The 21304-nt window shown below is 42.1% G+C and overlaps 1 protein-coding gene across 2 annotated transcripts in view; it reads left to right on the top strand.

Annotated features, from left to right (window-relative positions):
- The first annotated feature begins 4962 nt into the window (after window positions 1–4962).
- Window positions 4963–21304, top strand: part of cyb5r4 (cytochrome b5 reductase 4) — a 117453-nt gene continuing 101111 nt past the window's right edge. For both annotated transcript variants that reach the window (XM_078542486.1, XM_078542485.1), the window contains exons 1-3: window positions 4963–5134; window positions 11304–11457; window positions 17848–17948. In XM_078542486.1, the coding sequence (XP_078398612.1) occupies window positions 5075–5134; window positions 11304–11457; window positions 17848–17948 (315 nt within the window). In that variant the 5' untranslated portion in view covers window positions 4963–5074. The remainder of the gene's footprint in view (window positions 5135–11303; window positions 11458–17847; window positions 17949–21304) is intronic.

Genomic DNA, 21304 nt, shown 5'->3' with positions numbered 1-21304 from the left:
GGTACAAGGGAAGCAAATCAGCAGAGGCATTAGTGGAGTACAGAAAGTGCAGGGTGGAGCTTAAGAAAGCAATTAGGAGAGCAAAGAAGGGATATGAGAAAGCTCTGGCTGGTAAGATTAGGGAAAATCCCAAGATATGCTATAAGTATATCAATGGGAAGAAGGTAACCAGGGAAAGAGGAGGGCCCATAAGGGACCAAGGGGGAAATCTATGGGTGGAGCCAGAGGGCATCGCTAGAGTGTTGAATGAATACTTCACCCAAGAGAATGGGGATGAAAGTATGGAACTCGGGGAGAGAAGCTGCGAGGTTCTTGAGCAAATTGATATAGGGAGTGACAAGGTATTGGAGGTGTTGGCAGGCTTAAAGGTGGACAAATCTCCAGGTCCAGATGATTTGTGTCCCAGACTGCTGAGGGAGGCAAGGGAGAGATCACAGGGGCTCTGACCCAAATTTTTAATTCCTCTCTGGCCACGGGGGAGGTGCCAGAGGACTGGAGAACAGCTAATGTGGTTCCGCTCTTTAAGAAGGGTTGTAGAGAGAAGCCAGGGAACTACAGGCCTGTGAGTCTCACGTCAGTGGTAGGGAAACTATTGGAGAAATTTCTGAAGGAGAGGATCTATCTCCACTTGGAAAGGCATGGTTTAATCAGGGATAGTCAGCATGGCTTTGTCAGAGGGAGGTCAGGCCTAACAAATTTGATTGAATTTTTTGAGGAGGTGACCAGATGTGTAGATGAGGGTAGCGCTGTTGATGTAGTTTAAATGGATTTCAGCAAAGCCTTTGATAAGGTCCCACATGGGAGACTTATAAAGAAGGCAAATGCACATGGGATACAGGGTAATTTGATAAGGTGGATTCAAAATTGGCTTAGTTGTAAGAGACAGAGGATGATGACAGAAGGATGCTTTAGTGACTGGAAGCCAGTATCCAGTGGCGTACCACAGGGATCTGTGCTCGGTCCCCTATTATTTGTCATTTATATAAATGACATAGATGACTATGTGGGGGGCAGGATTAGTAAGTTTGCGGATGACACAAAGATTGGCCGGGCGGTTAATAGTGAGATTGAGTGCCTTGGGCTACAGGAAGATATAGACAGGATGGTCAAATGGGCAGATAAGTAGCAGATGGAATTTAACCCTGAAAAGTGTGAGGTGATACACTTTGGAAGGAGTAATTTGACAAGGAAGTATTCAATGAATGGCATGACACTAGGAAGTTCTGAGGAACAAAGGGACCTTGGCGTCTATGTCCATAGATCTCTGAAGGCAGAGGGGCACATTAGTGGGGGGTGAAAAGGGCATATGGGATACTTGCCTTTATCAATCGAGGCATAGATTACAAAAGTAGGGAGGTCATGTTGGAGTTGTATAGAACCTTGGTGAGGCCACAGCTGGAGTACTGGGTGCAGTTCTGGTCACCACACTGTAGGAAGGATGTGATTGCATTGGAGGGGGTGCAGAGGAGATTCACCAGGATGTTGCCTGGGATGAAACATTTAAGTTATGAAGAGAGGTTGGATAGACTTGGGTTGTTTTCATTGGAGCAGAGAAGACTGAGGGGCGACCTGATCGCGGCGTACAAGATTATGAGGGGCATGGACAGGGTGGACAGGGAGCAGCTGTTCCCTTCAGTTGAAGGGTCAGTCACAAGAGGACATAAGTTCAAGGTGAGGGGGTTTAGGGGAGATGTGAGGAAAAACTTTTTTACCCAGAGGGTGGTGACGGTCTGGAATGCACTGCCTGGGAGGGTGGAGGAGGCGGGTTGCCTCACATCCTTTAAAAAGTACCTGGATGAGCACTTGGCACATCATAACATTCAAGGCTATGGGTCAAGTACTGGTAATTGGGGTTAGATAGGTAGGTCAGGTGTTTCTCACATGTCGGTGCAGACTCGAAGGGCTGAAGGGCCTGTTCTACACTGTGTGATTCTGTGATACTGGAGCTGGTAGATCATTATCTAAGAAACATGACTTCTCTATTGCCCTATGATCAACTGGAAGGCTTAGTCGAGTGAAAAATCTGGATTGCCAATTAAAACAGATCTGTCTGGACAGTAGTAAGTCTATTAAGGCAGTTCTACTCATACCATATGGAAATTTCTGATAAATAAAAGGTAATACATACAAAAGTATTATTTTTTAAAGGAAATACTGGCCATAAAGCCTCCAACTTGACTGTACTTGAGCAGAAATGGGGAGATGATAATTGTTCAATGAAGTGAAGAAGCCCACTGTATTAGAGGGCAAATTCTGTCTGAATTATTTACTTTCGCCCACTTGACTACCAGGAAGGCTGAACATACACGTGAAGAGTGGGGCATCAAGGGTCTCATTCTTCTTATCCATGGGCAGTCTATACATGACCCAGCCAGAACTGGACACATTTTTGAGCCTTGTTGTTGAATTCGGCAAGATCTGCAACAGTGCAGGGTTCCTAGGGTCTAATGAGAGTAAGGAACTTAAAGTGAGCAGTTAGCACTTTAGCAAAGAAAACGTGCCAGAAAAATGAACGTGACTAAACGCCAACAAATTCCCTGTATTTGATGGCCTACATCCTAGGATTCTAAAAGAGAGGGTTGCAGAGATAGTGGATGCATTGGTTGTGATCTTCCAGAATTCCCTAGATTCTCGAATGGTCCCAGTGCAAAATATAACACTGCTAATCAAGAAAGGAGGGAGAGTGAACAGGGAACCAGTTAAACTGACATCAGTCATTGGGAAAATGTTGGAATCCATTGTAAAGGAATTGGTAACAAGGCATTTAGAAATCATAACATGAACAAGCACAGTCAAGATGCTTTTATGGAAGAGAATCATGTTTGCCAAATCTATTAAGAGCTTTTTTGAAGATGTAACTAGCAGGGTATATAAAGGGGAAATAGTGGGTGTATAATGCATTTTGATTTTCAAAAGTCATTCAAAACAGCGCCACTAAAGAGCTCATGGGATTAGGCGTAATATGGAGAGAGGAAAGGGCAGAAAACGGAGTCAGTATAAACAGATCATTTTCAGGTTTACAGGCTGTTCCATGTGGGCTGCCACAAGGATCAGTGCTGGGATCACAAATTACATGAATGACTTAGATGAAGGGACGGAGACCACACCTAGAGTGCAGTGTACTGTTTTTGCCTCCTCACCTAGGAAAGGATGTACTTGCCTAAGAGAGCGTGCAACAGAGGTTCACTGGATTGATTTCTGAGATGAGAGGATTAACCTATGAGGAGAGGTTGACTAGAATGGGCCTATACTCTCTAGAGTTTAAAAGAATGAGAGATGAACTCATTAAAACATATAAGATTCTGAGAGGACTTGACAGGGTAGATGCTGAGGTCTGAAATAAAAGCAGAAAGTGCTAGAAAACCCACAAGTCTGGCAGAATCTGTGGAGAGAGAAACAGAATTAACATTTCAAGTTCAATATGCAGTGGCATAGTGGTATTGTCACTAGACTACATTCCAGAGGCCCCAGGTAATCCTCTGGGGGCCCAGGTTCAAATCCCACCACAGCAAATAGTGAAGTATGAATTCAATTTTAAAAAAATCTGGAATGAAGAATCTAATGATGACTGTGAAGCCATTGCTGGTTGTTGTAAAACCTATCTGCTTCACTCAAGCCCTTTAGACCTTGTCTGGCCTACATGTGACTCCAGAACCACAGCAATGCCCTGTTAATGAGGGGAAATGGATGTGGGTGTTGCTGATGAGGCAATGAATTAAAAAAAAAGGCTGGGAGCTGTTTCCCTGGCTGGAGACTCTTGAACTAATGGCACGTGTAATTTAGTGCAGAGAAATGTGAAGTGATTCAGTTTGCTATGAAAAATGGGGTGAGACAATATAAAATAAAGGGTACAATTTTAAAGATTATGTGCATAAACCATGTTGAGAGCACAATTAATAAAGCTTACAGCATCTCAGGGGGAGATGGTGGCATAGCATTATTGTCACTGAACTAGCAATCCAGATAAGCAGGCAAACACTCTGGGGATATGGGTTCAAGTCCCCACACAGCAGCTGGTGGAATTTAAATTCAGTTAATAAATCTGGAATATAAAGCTAGTCTCAGTACTGGTAACTGAAATGATCACCAATTGTCATAAAGACGCATCTGGTTCACTATCTCCTTTAGAGAAGGAGATCTGCCAGCATTACCTGGTCTGGCCTATATGCGACTCCACACCCACAGCAATGTGGTTGACTCTTAACTGTCCTCTGAATTGTTCAGTTCAAGGGCAATTTGGGATGGGCAACATCTTTGCCAATGATGCCTACATCCCAAGAAGGAATGAAGAAAAAAAAAGCATCCTGGGCTTTTTCAAAATGGTACAGAGTACAAAATTAAGGAAATTATGTTAAAGCTGTATAAAACACTAGTTTGGCCTCAACTGGTGTATTGGCACCACACGTTAGGAAGGATATGAAGGCATCAGAGACAGTGCAGAAAAGATTCATGAGAATGGTTCCAGGAATGAGAAACTTCAGTTATGTGAATATATTGGCAAAGTTGGGACTGTTTTCCTTGAAGAGAAGGTTGAGAGGAGATTTGATAGAGGTATTCAAAATCATGAGAAATCTGGACAGAGTGGATAGGTAGAAACTGTTCCCATTGGAGGGAGTCGAGAACCAGATAGCACAAATTTAAGGTCATTGGTAAAAGAAGCGATGGCGGCATGAGGAAAAGCTTTTTGGACCAGCAAGGGGATCTGGAATGAGATTGTGGCAGAGGCAGGGTCAACTGAAGCTTTCGAAAGGCAATTGGATCATTATCCTGAAAGGAAAAATTTGCAAGGCTATGGGGAGAAGGCAAGGGAGTTGCTCCTTTAGAGAGCCAGCATGGGACATGACGGACTGAATGTCCTCCTGTGCTGTAACCAGTCTGTGATAGAGAGAGAGAGAGAGAGACACTACAAATCCCATGATCACATTCACCACTGCGCAAGCTCAGTGATTTCTGAGGCCTAGCGCCCGCCCCGAGCTGAAGTGAGCAGGAACTCCGGTGTTAACCCGGGGGAAGAGGTTCATCCCCCCCCCCGCCTTTTTTACTAGAATCGAAATTGTTGCTGAAGGGACCAAAGATGTCTCAGTTCCCAGCGCCCAGTTCTCAGCAGCGGGTGTCGGCGGACAGTAGGAACAAGGTGAGAGGGGAGAGGGAGGGAATGAGGGCGCTGAGCGGAACGCCGTAACTCCGAGTGACGGGAGGCCCGGAGTCCGGATATGGCGGGGGTTGGGGTGGGGTAGATGAGCCGCGCGGGTGTCCGGCTGTCAATCAAGTGGGGCCGCGCGCTGACACGTGACACTCATTCAAGGGGCTCGCGGCTGTCAAGGGTTTTGTAAAAATGTCCGCGCTCACTGGTGGATCCTTGCTTCATGCTGACAGCTCCAAATCAAGGAACTTCTCACACCAGTGGGCATAGCTGGTTGTAAATGCGAAATTACAGTGTTAGATTTTCTTTCTTTAAACATGAAGGCCCTATCAACGGAGTGCCCTTCCGTTAAGAAGTGTCCTTTTGCTCTGTTATACATTTTGGGCTTTGCTCTGTTTAAATTCTTTCGAATTATCAACAGTCACAGATTGCAACTCTTTCGAGTACAATCACAGTTCTTGGTTTCGGGGAGTGGGACATGAACCCACAACGCTCTGATTCAAAGGCGAGGGTGCTATGAACTGAGCCACAGCTGACACCTCTTGCTCTGTTTAAACTGCACTCTGTTTCACACTGGGTGAACTACTGGAAATGTCAGCTAGCATTTTGGGCTGGGGACATGCTTAAAACATTTATCACATTTCAAGAGTATGAACTTTTTTTAAAAAAATCACTCTTTGTTTGCTATTAAAGCTGAAAGCCTATGTGCAGAAGCAATGAATGATGCATTAACATTGTTCCAAATTTAACGTTTTGGAACAAAAACAAAAATAGCAGGAAAAACTCGGCAGGTCTGACAGCATCTGCGGAGAGGGATACAGTTAAAGTTTCGAGTCCGTATGACTCTTCATCAGAACTAAGGAAAACGTTTTGGAAGTTAGCCAAGCGGCACTTCCTATTTAAGGTGGCATAGTTGTGCATAATAGCTGTCACTGACAAGGCCAGCATTTACTTCGATCATAGCTTGGACTTTGATGAATGAATGACAGTGAAACTGTCGGTTTTCACTGTCATTACAGCTCTGAAACTGACAACAACAACTACTACTGGAATCCGTACATGAGCAGCCAAACATGGAAATCCAGAAGTTGTTCTCACTGATTCGATGCTTTATCGTGTTGAATGCTGGAGCAGGCTCAAGGTGCTGCATAGTCTATTTCTGCTCCTGTTTCTTCTTATTCTTATGTTCTTATGCTTCTCAATAGAGTACACTGTTGAAGTCCCTGCAGGTGGCAATATTTAGAAATCATTAAGCTAACAAGAACTTCCCCTTTTATACTTTAATATCACTGTTGAAACCCCCTGAAAAAGTTATACTTTATTGATGAGGTGTAACTAGGTTTTTAATGACACACTAAGTTATTACTATTGCTGAACAATCTCTGGCTCTGGAAAACGAATTTTATATTTTTGTAGTCATACCTTTCCATAATGATAAACACTTCATTGTTTAATAATTCATTTAAAGTTTGCTTATGGTATTTCAACTTCGTCTCTGCAAAATTTATTTTAAAAAGTGAAGGATAATTGGTGCATTTTCCTGATTACCATCCTGGTTTGCTGTCTGTGAGAATTGTTCAGTGTGACTGGTTGCTTACCCTCCTTCTTTATGACATAATTGTTTCTGGATCCCCTTTACTTGGTGCCTGATTCAATTAACATTGTGAAAAATTAAATCCACCCCACAGAGACCATTACATCTTTCTTTGAGGTTAAGAGCAAATCATGTTGCTTTGCTGCTGACCACAAAATCCAGGCTAATAACGTTGTGCTGCTGCTGCCACTGATGCCAAAGCCCACTTGAGGTGGTTTTAATTGCCAGTTCCAGAGGCAGCTGTGTCCAGTGACAGGTGTGAATGCTGCTGGCAGATAGGTTTTGTGGCTACTGTGGAAAGAAATGGCATAAGAGCTACAATGCAGAGTGTTGTGTGTTTTTCTTTTCATTGAGAATTTGAATAGTTGTGTGTATGTGACGGGATGTCAAGCTCCGATTACCTTTCACTGATATGACTGAACCACTTTATTCTACAGTTACGATTTAATTTGAAGTAGTTGGATTTAACTTTCTATACCATTTATTTACTAGTTTGAATATCTTCATAAAATTACCTCTCAGTTACCTCCTTTTATGGCTGAAAGCTCAAATTTCTCCTTTTCTTAAAATGCAAACCTTTTAATGCTATGATACAATTTATTGATTCTTTTCAGCATTACATCCACAATTTACAAACAACAACATTGACTGTCTGTGAACAACTCATCCGACTGCAATATCAGCAATTGCAGCCTCAGTTCCCTATTCACCAGTCCCACACCTTACCTTCTCCCCACCTCAGTTCCCCGTTCACCAACAGTCTCACACCTTACCTTCCCCTCCCCTCCTCAGTTCCCCGTTCACCAACAGTCTCACACCTTACCTTCCCCTCCTCCCCTCAGTTCCCCGTTCACCAACAGTCCCACACCTTATCTTCCCTCTCAATTTCCCATTTACCAACAGTCTCACACCTTACCTTCCCCAACCCCCCTCAATTCCCCATTCACCAACAGTCACAGACCTTGCTTTCCACCCTCCATTCCCCATTCACCAACAGTCTCACACCTCATCTTCCTTCTGTCACTGACTGTCACAGTACCCGCTTGACCATAACACAAAAATAAAAGCCACCACAAAGTAAACATTCCAAATCAGAATTACTATTTAAACATGCCATATTGCATACAAAAGTCAACTAAGTTCCCTTTAACATTCCTTTCCTGTTCTTATGCTCGCATGCAGTGCTACTCCAGTGATTGCATCAGGGCTGGTGGAAGGTTCCTGACATTGAGTGTGACAGCAGATGCTTTGTCGGATGAACTCGAGCTGCTTTGGCTCTTGGTGAACCAGCTTCGAACTGCACAATCTGGGCATGGATGATAGCAGTCTGAACTCACTGACTGGCTGGTAACAGCAAGATCACTGGTGGAGTGACAGTGATGGAAGGGTGCTTTCTATCATCCTGAGAGGGTTCAGCAAGTTCCTGCTCCACAGAGCCACTGCTGGAGCAGCACTTCAACAATCCTAGTAATCTGTTGTTAATGGCACCAAACTGAACTTGCATCATGGTTGGTTCCACAAGTGTGCTCATGGAAAACAAACACAAAATATTGCGGATGCTGGAAATCTGAAATATAAAAAGAAATTTCAGGAAATACTAAGCAGGTCAAACAGCACCTGTGGAGAGAAGAACCTGAGTTTACGTTTCAGGTTGACGATCTTCCATCAGAACTGAAAAACATTAGAGATGTAACAGTTATTCCAGAGGCTTATTACTATCTGGGAAAAGAAAAACTACCCAACATTCTACCTGTTGCTTCATTTACATAGTTCCAATTTATGTTCCCTGGTCCTTCCCAATCTGTTAAACTGGAATAACTTCTCGCCTGTCCAGCCCTTTAATTACTTTATGGACCTCTATCAGGTCACTTCTAAGTCTATGCTTCCCTTAAAAACTAAGGTCCTTGAGCCTATCTGGGTTGCTGAAGTTATTTAATCCTGGAATCATTCTTGTGTCTCTCCTGTGGACCTTTTCCAAGGACACCACATCACCCACCCATGTGAAAGTCCCAAAAATAGGCACTGTCCTCCAGATGCAGTCTGACCAGTGACCTAAATGACAAAATGATGTCCTTTGATTTGTCCTGAATGGCTTTATTAGTACAATGAAATATCCTGTTAGCTTTAGCTATAGATCCTCGACATTGGTCATGATTTGTATTGTCTGAGATCTCTGTGCTCCTCCAACTCTTGCATATCCCCGATTCTAATTGTTCCACCATTGGTGACTTTGCCTTCAGCTGCCGAGGTCTGAAGCTCTGGAATTCCTTCCCTAAGCCTCTTTCTCACTCTACCTCTCTTTCCTCCTTTTAAGATAAACGTCTAAACCTATCCCTTTGACCAAGCTTTTACTCATTTGTCCTAATAGCTCCTATGTGGCTTGGTGTCAAAGAAGTATGAACTTCCCAGCAACCGACAGAAAGAATCGCAGAACAAGATTTCAAGATTTTTATTGTAACAAACTAAAACCAACATTGACTAAATATTACTTAGGCAAATAATACATTAAACTAAAGAAAAGGTACCCTCCCCAATAACTAATTAATGCAACTAGAAATACGTTATGACCTGTTTATATGTTAGCCCATGCTTTCTGCTGATATGTAGCCTTTTAGATTTAAGTCCAACCTCCTCCCGACTTTTCCAACAGGTTCCTTTCTCCCTGCCATATCGGGGCAAATCTTCCAGTGTCCTTTTGAAAGTCCCTTCACTCAATCTCCTGAGTATCATTCAACTAACTTCTAGCAGTAAGGCACCCTCTGGTGACTCCTTGGTCTTTAAATCTCTACAAGTCCCCTCTCTTCAAACAGGGAATCCATTTTCATCAGCATTCTGCTTGATGATTAACACAAAAGCAGTCTTTCCCTCTGCTTGGTATAGCAGTAGCTGTTTTTGGTCTTCACCTCTGTCTGTCTGAGTCTGAGAGTCCGTGTCCAGCAAGACCAGCTACCCCTCTTGTGTCAAGGTGTGCAAACTGGTACTTGAGTTTCTGTGGATTTTGACTTGGGCCTCTGTCTCCATGACAGCCAGATCACAAGGGCCTGTCTCTGGGCAAAGTACAATATGATTTCACCATGTCCCATCCTAGGACATTCTGTTTTACCTTAAATTATAAGAGAGAGTTTAAAAAGTAACCATCTTATAAAATCTTGCATTGAATATTAGGCCCCTGTGAAGTGCCTTGGGATGTTTTATTATATTAAGTAAGTGGGAAATTAAGTTGTGAGGAGGGTGCAGAGAGGCTGGAAACAGGTTTAGGAGAGAAATTCATTTGTGCACCGCCACTTCTAGTGGTATCATTGAAGAACACTATGTGGGCCATGCATGTAGTGGCCTGTGACACTGGCTGCCCCTGGGGAACTGAGGTTCCCTCCCATAAGCAGGTTAAATGAGTGGGCAAAAACATGTCAGGTGGAATATGCTTGGGAAAGTGTGAAGTTATCCACTTTCGAAGGAAAAACTGAAAAGCAGTATATTTGATAAATGGTGAGAGACTGGAAAATGGTATTCAAAGCATTTGGGTGTCTTTTTACATGAATTACAGAAGATGAACATGCAGGTACAGCAAGCAATTAGGAAGCTAGTGTTATGTTAGTACTTATTACAAAGGGATTAGAGTACAAGAGTGAAGAAGTCTTACTGCAACTGTACAGGACTTTAGTGAGGCCATAGCTGGAGTACTGCTTAGAGTTTCAGGCTCTTTGCCTAAGAAAGGATGTACTTAGAGGGAGTGCAACGGAGGTTCACTGAATTCCTGCGATAAGGAGATTGAGTAGCCTGGGACCACGTTCCATGAAACTTAGAAACATATCAAATTCTTAAGGGGCTTGACAGGGTAGATGCTGGATGGATATTTCTCCTGATCTGGGAATTCTAGAACTAGGGTTCACAATCTCAGAATAAGGGTTTGGCCATTTAAGACTGAGGTGAGGAGAAATTTCTTCACTCAAAGGTTTGTGGATCTTCTGAGTTCCCTACTGCAGAGAAGTAGAATGCCCAGTTGTTGAGTATATTCAAGACAGAGGTTGTTAGATTTTTGGATACTAAGGGAATCAAGGGATTTGGGAATAGTGCAGGAAGGTGGAGTTGAGGTATAAGATCAGCCATCATCACATTGAATGGCAGGCTCGAAGGGCCAAATGGCCTACTCCAGCTTCTATTTCTTATGTTCTTGATGTATGTTGTTGCTATTGTCTCCTCTGTCTCTCAATGACCATAACTGGATGCAGTACTCAAGAAGTGATGCAATCTGACCGGAGCACTATATTGTACCGTATAAACTTAGTTTCCTCAGGCTTGCACTACTGATTTGAGTGCAAAGTAACTAAAGATAATTGCCTAGGGAATAAATTGAAAGGTTGTAATTAAATCAGAGTTGAATTACAAGAACAAACTCAAACTGTATGAACATCTGAAGTCTCAGTGTCATTATTATTATTGTCATTATTGGGTATTTGCTGTCTTCCAGATATTAAATCTCTCTTTGTAATTAACTGAACTTTCATGCGAAAACAAAGTGCCATTTATAAGACCTCTTTACTAAACTGTTCTTTTCATCCCCGAAAGGTGCGGCTAAAGCCAGGTCGAAGTTTGATGGACTGGATACGTCTAAAACAGAGTGGAAAGGATATGACAGGGCTGTGTGGCAGGCTTATTGCGGTAACTGAGGAAGAACTTGCAAAACACAATAAGAAGACTGACTGCTGGATCTGTATCAGAGGTAGGACATGAGGCATGACAGCTCAAAGAAAGACCTATCAGTTAAAGTAGTGATTTGAGGAATGCGGAAGATAACTTCTATTAAACAGAAATGTTTAACAATCATGGACATAGTTTACTTAAAAGAAAAAAAATCTGACAGTGAAAAGACGTTTGAGGACAAATTCTCAATTTTAATTTGAGGGCAAACCAACTGAATGATGATCCAAGATGTTGAAGTGGGTCTCTTGGCAGGACCATGACTGTCCTGGCATATAATAGGTCCGGAAACTGACAGGCATTCACTGTTTTATGTGGTGGGAATTGTATTAGTAACAGTGACTATGAGTCTGTCGGATTATACAGAAAACCCAATTGGTTCACTAATTTCTTTTAGAAAGGGAGACCTTGCTTTCCCGACCTCGCCTTGCCTATGTATGACTTGAGTCCCACTCCAACCTGGATGACTCTTGACTTCTAAAATAAAAGCAAAATACTGCGGATGCTGGAAATCAGAAATAAGAAAAGAAAGTGCCGGCAGTTTCTGTGGGAAGAGAAACAGAGTTAACATTTTGATTTGAACATGACTCTATGAAGAGGGGGAGGTGGTGGTAAAGCGGTATTGTCACTGGACTAGTATTCCAGAGACCCGCGGCAGATGGTGAAATTTGAATTCAATAAAAACCTGGAATTAAAAGTCTAACGATGACCACAAAACCATCGCCAATTGTTGTAAAAACCCATCTGAATCACTAATGTCCTTTAGGGAAGGAAATCTGCCATCCTTACCTGGTCTGGCCTACATGTGACTCCAGACCCGCAGCAATGCGGTTGACTTTTTTAAAAATGCGCTCTGAACAAGGGCAATTAGGGGTGGGCAATAAATGCCAGCCTAGCCAGCAATCCCCATATCCCATGAACGAGTATAAAAAAAATATTGCCAGCCTGATGGCAAGGTTTGGCGATTTGAGGATAAAATTAGGACGCTACTGGTGTTGTGTTTGCTTTTTCATTTTAGTCCTGATTCCATGTATCATTAATTTACTGCCACTTCCAATGTGTATTTTTAGTGCCATATTTGGTTTTAATTCCAGTTCCCAATATTTCTGATTCTTTCACCCCCACTCCCAATTTGGAATTTCTTTTTCACTCCCAATGTTTATATCTTTCACTTCCACTCGCAGTATTTTTTCTTTTCCATTCGATCCCACTCTGCTTTTTTTCATTCTTGGCGCATGGGAGCTGTTGGCAAGTCTGACATTGTGCATTCCTAGATGCTGAGAAGTACTGGTGGGATGTCCTCATAAACGCTCTAGTTTTCTTTGTAGTCATTTGATAAAACTGAGGGGCTTGCTAGACCACTTCAGAGGGAAGTTAGGGTCATCCAGGTTGGAATGGGACTGCAGTCATCTAGAGGCAACACCAGGTAAGGACAGCAAAGTTTCCTTCTTTAAAGGACATTAGTGAATCAGTTGGATCTTTCGAATCCGACAGACTCATGGTCACTGTTGCTAATACGGCCTCCACCACTTAAGGCATCTACTTTGAAAATGGCCAGTTGTTTATGTCAGCCAAAAACCCATAACCTTTACCAAATGCATTTAATGCCAGTTTCCAAACTGCCAGTTATAGCATCTTAAGTGCTCTGGTTATTTTGAGTAGACTGCTCAGTAAAAAGAGAGAACTCTTTTACCTTTCTAGTGAATTTGTGCCACAGTCCACCAGCTTAAATGAAATGGATTAAATCATAAGTTAAATAATTGCTCTTTGTGATAAAGTCAGTAATGCCTAGGTGCATAGTTATCTGAAATATGAACCCGTCTGTTCCCATTCAGGCAATACCAGTCCAGCTGTTTTCTTTCAAAGTTTTTGTTAATGCTTTAGCTTATTACCACATGCTACAATATGAATTTCAACTGCCCTCTCTCTGGCAGGCTTTAATATTGAAATTTTTAAAAATTTTAACACTGTCCCGTTATATGCATCATACCGGCCATCGCTTTTAGTTTGTAAATTTAAAAAACTCTGATCAAAATCTCAAACTGTTATGTTGGGGGTTTGAATTTGTGTTCTCTGGATGACTAGTCCAGTAGCATAACCATTAACAGTACCACACCAACGTAAACTTCACACAACATAAATTTCCCAAGACTCCCACCCTATATATATATATATATATATATATACACATGCATATTTTTTTTTACCTTTTCCCAGTGTTTTCATTCCACGTTCACTCAATTGTAACAGCCCTAGCTTCCTCTTTCCTATGTGGACTTCATGCCGTTAACTTGCATTCGCCAGTACTTAATTATTTGATGCACCTTAACTTTCCTTCTGAAACTTTTCAACATTTATATCACTAAACCTTGATTACCCACTTGCATTATTTAGACTTGCTACTACCAAGTTTTTATATATAATTTTTGCATTGATCTGTAATGCCACATTTTCCATTGTATCATTTGATTCACCCACCTTTATCCAACAATATATCATTTGACTTAATACCTGTAAAGCCACAAAAGACCAAATTTGTTCCTTTTAGCTTTTGCTGAATTTGGTGGAAAAATATTGATTTGACAATGCAAGTTGAAAAGATTTTAAAGTAGAATTGGGGTATTGCTGAAATGGAGGCCCTCTAGTGCAGTGGGAGCATCCCTGCTTCTGAACCAGAAGTTCAGGTTTGAGCCCCATCCCAGGACTTCATAATGTGGCCAAGCAGGTTGAGTACTAGCCTGCAAATCCTTCCAACACACACCAATGGCAAATGATAAGAGCGGGAGAGATTCTTGGTCAGCCATGTGATGGCTCCCGACTACAACATGTATGTTGCCACAGCAGCTGAGACTCCATTTGTGAACTGTACACACAGGGTTGCCAACCCTCCTGGAATGGCCGGGAGTCTCCCGGGATCGGCATCAATCTCCTGCTGACCAAAGAAAGTCTTCCAGGAGATTTTAAAACAATATTTCATTGGTGCCATTGAGTTAGTTGGGCCAGTTTGGTCCAAAAGTATCATCACCTCCCCAAACCAGGAAGGAGGGTCCAGCGGCACTGGATGGGAAATGTAGTCTTTCTATCTCTGCATGGCGGAGAGCAGGGTACTGGGTGGAGAGCAGACTACAACTTCCAGAATCTGCAACCAGGTTGGAGGGTGCGGGGGAGCAGTGACGTGACTTGTCAAGTGAAACACCAGAAGTTGAGGTAAAGGGTGAGAGTAGCGGCTGGATATGGCTCTGACAGAGGGTAAGTAGCAGCTCAGCTGAGAATGAGATTTTCTTGTTGCTGATGTTTCCGCCACCAGCCCCCTTTTCCCCGGCCCCCCCAAACCCCCGGAATGTATTGCGCATTGACAGCAGTAAGAGAGGTGGGACATGATTTATATTTATGTATCTCTGTTCTTAATCTTAATCCAACCTATAAACCTTAGAATCCAGTCACAGAATGCCGCCGGCTTTCCCTGATGTCACCTCCGCCAACATCTCTCGGAATCTGTCCAGCCAGAGTTGGCAACCCTCGTAACACCTCAGCACTTCTGAAATATAAATGTCAGGTGTAGGTTTCACTAGCGTGGACTGCGCTGTGGCACTTTCTTTATGATGTGTACCTGCATTCTACATTGTGAACACAAGGGGGCATTTGCAGACTGCATTATAATCTGTCAGAATCTTAATTATTGAGAATTTTACAAATTCAAGGTGATGGGCAGAAAAATTTCAACATGTCCATCATCTTACTGAGTTACAGACTAGAGGGCATACAGCAGTATTCTTTAGCGGTGAATATGTAATTTTATTCTCAAACATCAAGCTATTAAAACAATTCAAATTTTCACTGTCTGGTCTTGACGAGGACACTTAGTAAACTATCTCAAAAATCGTTGCCTCAGTAACTTATCAGTTGAACAACAAAGTCTTTGGAAAAAGCGGGCAAGATAAATGGTTCAAAATATTTGTATTTGTAAGAAAAATGCTTGAAAGGAGGAAAACACTTGAAATGAAATGGAAAGTAGATGTAAGCAGGATCTGGTATGTTTTTCAAACGGCATCCAAAGAGTGGTAGCATTATTTCCTAATTGTAGATTTGTTTCTTAGAAGCCGTTAATAAGGGAGAAAACTCAGGGTATAGCGTTAGAGTGAAAACAAGTCGGTGCACAAGCTGTGACTTTGACTGGAGTGTTTTGTTCCAGTGGGTGGTTTTTATTTGTCTGAAGTTGAAAAGTGCAGTGTGCCATATGCAACATGTTGCTGTGATCAGTTTCATTCGCAGTCGAGTTGAGTCTTGTTCATAATCCACTGCAGCTTGGAGCATTCGCACCGATTCCAAGCAACACATCTCACACATTCAGAATTGCTTTTGTTTTCTCTCTGCCTTTATGTTATAAACACGTATTTGTGAAAGTTGAAGTCATTTTTTTTTTAGCTGATGACAAGCTGTCCTGCTGAGTGTCATGTTTTGTCTGAATGCATTCTTGTGAAGCCCTTGGTTTGTTTTGTTCCATTTGAAGTTGCTCTATAAATGCAAATTGAGTGAAGCATTATTTTAATTTATAATTTCAGGAAATATAATCCTTGAAATATAATTCTGGTCATCTTGCAATATTGAACTGTTACTTTAAATATTTGTTTAACCATTATCCTGTTGAACATCTATTTATGTACAAGAATACATATAGCAGAGTAGCATACAATGGCTTGACTAAAAATTACCAAGACAAAGGGGGAATCTTGTGGAGGTGATGGGAGTCTCAGCCATCGAGATCTCTTTTCGGGGGTCCAGTAGCTCTATTGAACTGCAGTGCTACTGGGGAGACCATGGCTGCAGCCAGTACAACAACTACCTGAGGCCTAGGATTGTCACTGGATCCCATGCCGAAGGTGAGTGAGGACGAAGGGGGAGGGGGGATGGCGATGGGGTGCGGCTTTGGGGGTGCATTGGGGGAGGGGGGGGTGTCAGAGGGGGTCGGCAGCAAGGGGTGGCTCTCCGCTGGTCCCTCGATGAGGCAGTGGCTCTCAGCAGGTACCTCCCATCAGGCACTGAAACTGCTGGGTGCCAGCAAGCAACCCCATACAGGCTTGTCTGTCATAAGACCATAAGACATAGGAGCAGAAATTAGGCCAGTCGGCCCATCGAGTCTGCTCCGCCATTCAATCATGGCTGATAAGTTTCTCAACCCCATTCTCCTGCCTTCTCCCCGTAACCTTTGATCCCCTTACCAATCAAGAACCTATCTATCTCGGTCTTAAATACACTCAATGACCTGGCCTCCACAGCCTTCTGTGGCAATGAATTCCATAGATTCACCACTCTCTGGCTAAAGAAGTTTCTCCTCATCTCTGTTCTAAAAGGTCTTCCCTTTACTCTGAGGCTGTGCCCTCGGGTCCTAGTCTCTCCTACTAATGGAAACATCTTCCCCACGTTCACTCTATCCAGGCCTTTCAGTATTCTGTAAGTTTCAATCAGATCCCCCCTCATCCTTCTAAACTCCATCGAGTATAGACCCCAGAGCTCTCAAACGTTCCTCATATGTTAAGCTTTTCATTTCTGGGATCATTCTCGTGAACCTCCTCTGGACCCTCTCCAGGGCCAGCACATCCTTCCTAAGATACGGGGCCCAAAATTGCTCACAATATTCTAAATGTGGTCTGACCAGAGCCTTATAAAGCGTCAGCAGCACATCCCTGCTTTTATATTAGGGTAGAAGCTGTTCATCTGCTTTTCTTGGCTTGCCTCACTCCTGTGAAGGATGGTGCTGAGAGCACCTTATGCACATGGACCTTTTATATTTTTGGTTAGTTTGCTGTTGGCCGTCACTCAATTTCTCAACTTTGAAAGGACAGCTGCGGCCTTGGTAATCCTGGTGTTGATTTTTGGCATCGAGACACAGGTTACTGGTAATTGTTGATCCAAGGTATGTAAAGCTGTCGATGACTTCTAGAGTGAGGTTGTCAATCATGTTAACATAATATATGATATTATTTATCATATTATGTGGGATCTTACCTGAATCTATCATCTGTTCATATCAGTAATTCATTACAAAACCAGTAAAAGACCTTTAAGATTATTTTGTGGAATGTTAGTTGATGCATTTTTGAGACCTGCGAATTCTCCAACAGCTCAATATGCTTTTCTCCCTTCCTTGGGAAGAGAAGGCCAGCAGTGATGAGTGCTTTCTCTAAAGGGCTGTTTGAACAGTAAGTTGGTCAACAAAATGTTGGTCAGCTTTGACAAATGGTTGGCCCATGAGTATCTTGTATCAAATCTGCTTTCTTTGACCTGTTGTTGACTAGCATCAATTTGTGATAGCTTGTTTGTAAATATTGCTTTGCAGAGGGCTATTACCAATGGAGAAATGTATGACACATGTGCCTAACTCTTAACAATTCACCATCTTTGCCTTTTGTAGGCATGGTTTACAATGTGACACCATATTTGGAATATCACCCTGGAGGCGAGGAGGAGCTTATGAGAGGTGCGGGAGCTGATGGAACAGAATTATTTGATCAGGTGAATTTGTCAACTAGAGGATTATTTCAGATTAATTTCTCAAACTTTGGGACTGAAATCGAACGTGAGTTATATTTTTTTTTGTCAGTCATTTGTTGCAAACAGAATTTGAAACTCCACCTTCCAAGGAAAGTTTTCATATGTAGCAATTTGAATTATCATTGTCCATCACCGAGGGAATTAAAAAAATAAACGTTAGCATAATATAACATTTAAAGCTATTCTATGAATCTGGTGCCGTTAACATGATTCTGAAGCCTTTTTCTTTCCTCTAGATTTGTCATTCCCAGTTGATGAGTGAGTGCTAGAATTACAGCAGTGTTTTCCTAACTTTTTAATAAAAGCAGAAAATGCTGGAAAAACTCAGCAAGTCTGGCAGCATCTGTGGAGAAACAGCGTCCAAGAACTTGGCTCCAAAGAGGAGCCATTTTGTCTCTGAGTCAGAAGGTGCAGGGCCGGACTGCTGTCAGACAGTCCCTTTGAATGCAGACTGGAACACCAGCTCTGAATTCTGAATTGACATCCAGTGATAATTCGCCCAGTAGATTTGGGAGGCCTACACCTCATCGTATGTTGGTGAGAGCCCTTATAATCCTCCTATCACGCAGGAATAGCTAAATTGGTGTAAAGATGGTTATAGCCATGAGGGGAGCGTTCATTCATGTACTGGTTGGTGAATCCTTCCGGTGTTTCACACACTTCTCCAAAGGAGCAGTGTGCAGACACAAAAATAAATCCATAAACCCACATTTTTCCATTTTAAAATGCACAGAAACATTTTTATCTCTTAACAACCTAACAACAGTGTGACAAAGTCAGTATTTCTGTTCTATAATTTGATGACTTTAGATAAGATTAATAAAGTAACTTTTATTGTTTCTGTACCAAAGTCCAGCTCAAATAACTAATTGTACAGTTGGTCTGTGGAAATGCAAGATATCTGTCTCGAATGGGTACTCTGTGTCATTGCTACTGCCCAGAAAGTAATTAAGTTACCCTTGATGGCTAGGCCTGATTGTTTTGCAATGTAAATGAATGTGGGTTAATAGATCATGGGATAGTCAAATTAAGTTATTCTGATGGCTGAAACCTTTAAGAAAGGTAGTAGTATCCCCAAATGAATGCTCTTCCCGTAAGGTGTGCGTTCTCTTGCAGTTTGAGGTGGCGTGTCTATAATTTGAAAGGTTTCTCAAATGGAAAATCATAGTTCTAGTCATTCAGCTTCAGTTCCATCCAGAGATCTGTTGTCAACGGTTGTTAATTCCTTAATTATCAAAACATTTGTATTAACTTCTTTTTGTGTTGTTATCTAGAAAACCCTAACTTCTACTATTAATATTTCTCTCCTGTGAGAAGGCTGCTTCATTCCCAGCCCTGAAGAGATTCTTGGGAAAGAAAACAATAATTACTCCCTTTTTGACCTAGGTCAGATTAAATGTTCAGTTGGCTTTCACTTTTATGGTTGTGTGCTGTAGCAATCATCTTTGAAAATGTCGGTTCGTTTTTTTTATTAATGACAAAATGATGTTATGTATTGCGATTACGAGTTTATTACTCGAATACTGTTTCAGGTGACCAGGAACTACACCCTTCGCTATAGATGGTGATATTAAAATGGACCACAACAGTCCAGCATGGCTTTCTAATCCACCTACGGCCAGGCACCTGTGTATCAGTATTGTGCTGCTGCACTTGAGAACTGAGTCTCTTGAGCTATGCTACCAGTGGAGGCTTTATGCTCCCATAAAATGCCCAGTTATTTGCAGCTAATTACATTCTCTTCCTTCCCTGAAGTAAGGATAAATTTGAATTTGATGCCTTTCTGCTAGTTGCATTTATGAAGAATGAATTATTCATTAAGTTCTTTGTAAAATACAAGTGCAAAATTAAACCACAGAAATTAGAAACATGATGGTGTTCAAACAAAAATCATTGGGAGGAGTATAGAAATGGTTTTTAAAGTAGGCCCAAAAGGAACAGATGGGGATGGGGAAGCAGAAGGGTATAAGGAGGGAGTTCCAGAACCTAGGATCTAGACAGCTGATTACATTTCCGACACTGGATGTAATGAAGGGTAATTGGGGAGGGGTGTTGGGAGGGGTGGGGGTGTCTTTGGATACACAAAAAGGCCCGAGTCTAAAGAACAGCTAGTCGGCTGGAGGCAGTTAGAGTTGGGGAGGGATAAGGCCATGAAGACATTTCAACGCTTGGATTAGATAAGTGAGCAAGAATTGGTGTAGGGTAGGATGCGGAAAGCTGGATTATGGATGAACTGAAGTTCATGGAGGGTGCAGGATGGAAGACTGGCTAGAGGAACATCAGAATATTTGAGCCTGGAGGTGATGGAGGATTTCAGTGACGAATGGGCTGAGTTGGGTGTCAATATTACAGAGATGAAAGGTGCAAGTGTTTATGATAGAAAGGATTGTGGGTTCAGAATATCATCTTGGGGTGGAATAGAGTTTGCAAATGGTCAGAGGCTGTGGCCAGAGAGTTTGGATTCTTTTGAAATAATTTGAAATATCAACCTCAGCTACTAACATTGTGTGAACAAAGACATAATTCAACATTTGTACCGTGAAAATTGGTGATCTTGTGACACGGTGGGTGCCCCTGCCTCTGAGCCAGAAGCTCCGGATTCAAGTCCCATCCCAGGAATTGATGACCAAGGAAGGTGCGTTCATAACGCGGTCAAACAGGTTGAACGTCAACCTCCAAATCCTTCCAATATTTGCCAATGGCAGGGGAAAGAGTGGGAGAGATTCCTGGTTGGCTATGTGGTGGAAAGAGCATTGAAGCTTCTACCTTCACTATCCATAGCTCCAGACTACAACATACAGTATGTGTAAAAGTTCAAGTTGCCACAGCAACTTGGACTCCGAGTGAACTGTTAACATACCACCACCACCATGAAAGTTATATTTTTTAATAAACGGTAATTGTTCATGTTTTCTCGGTCTAAACATCAGAAAGAAGAGTTAGTATAATTTTGCAGTCAGGATCAGACTGTTTCACGGAATTAAAAATTCAGCGCTTGGAAATCATTTAAATCTTAACCTTAACCTGAACAATCTTTCAAAATTCAAATTCATTCTAAAATTGGTTGTCAAATCATTGGGAAAAACCAAGAAATTCATATAGCACGAGGAAGATACTTGCACTGTTAGCATCACACAGATGCACACTTAGAAATACTTTGCACTGCACATACTCAGATTGAAGCATCCTGCGAATTAGATGCACAAGTACAGTCTCAACTTTTGAGAATAATGAACGTAAAAACATAAGAAAAGGAGCCAGAGTACACCATTTGACCCCATGAGCCTTCCTACGCCATTCAGTAAGATTTGCTATCT

This window comes from Cetorhinus maximus, chromosome 5 (genome assembly GCF_964194155.1).
Source record: "Cetorhinus maximus chromosome 5, sCetMax3.hap1.1, whole genome shotgun sequence".
Classification (NCBI taxonomy): Eukaryota; Metazoa; Chordata; class Chondrichthyes; order Lamniformes; family Cetorhinidae; genus Cetorhinus; species Cetorhinus maximus.
The sequence above is the reverse complement of the archived record's forward strand: the minus strand, read 5'-3'. Positions and strand labels throughout refer to the sequence as shown.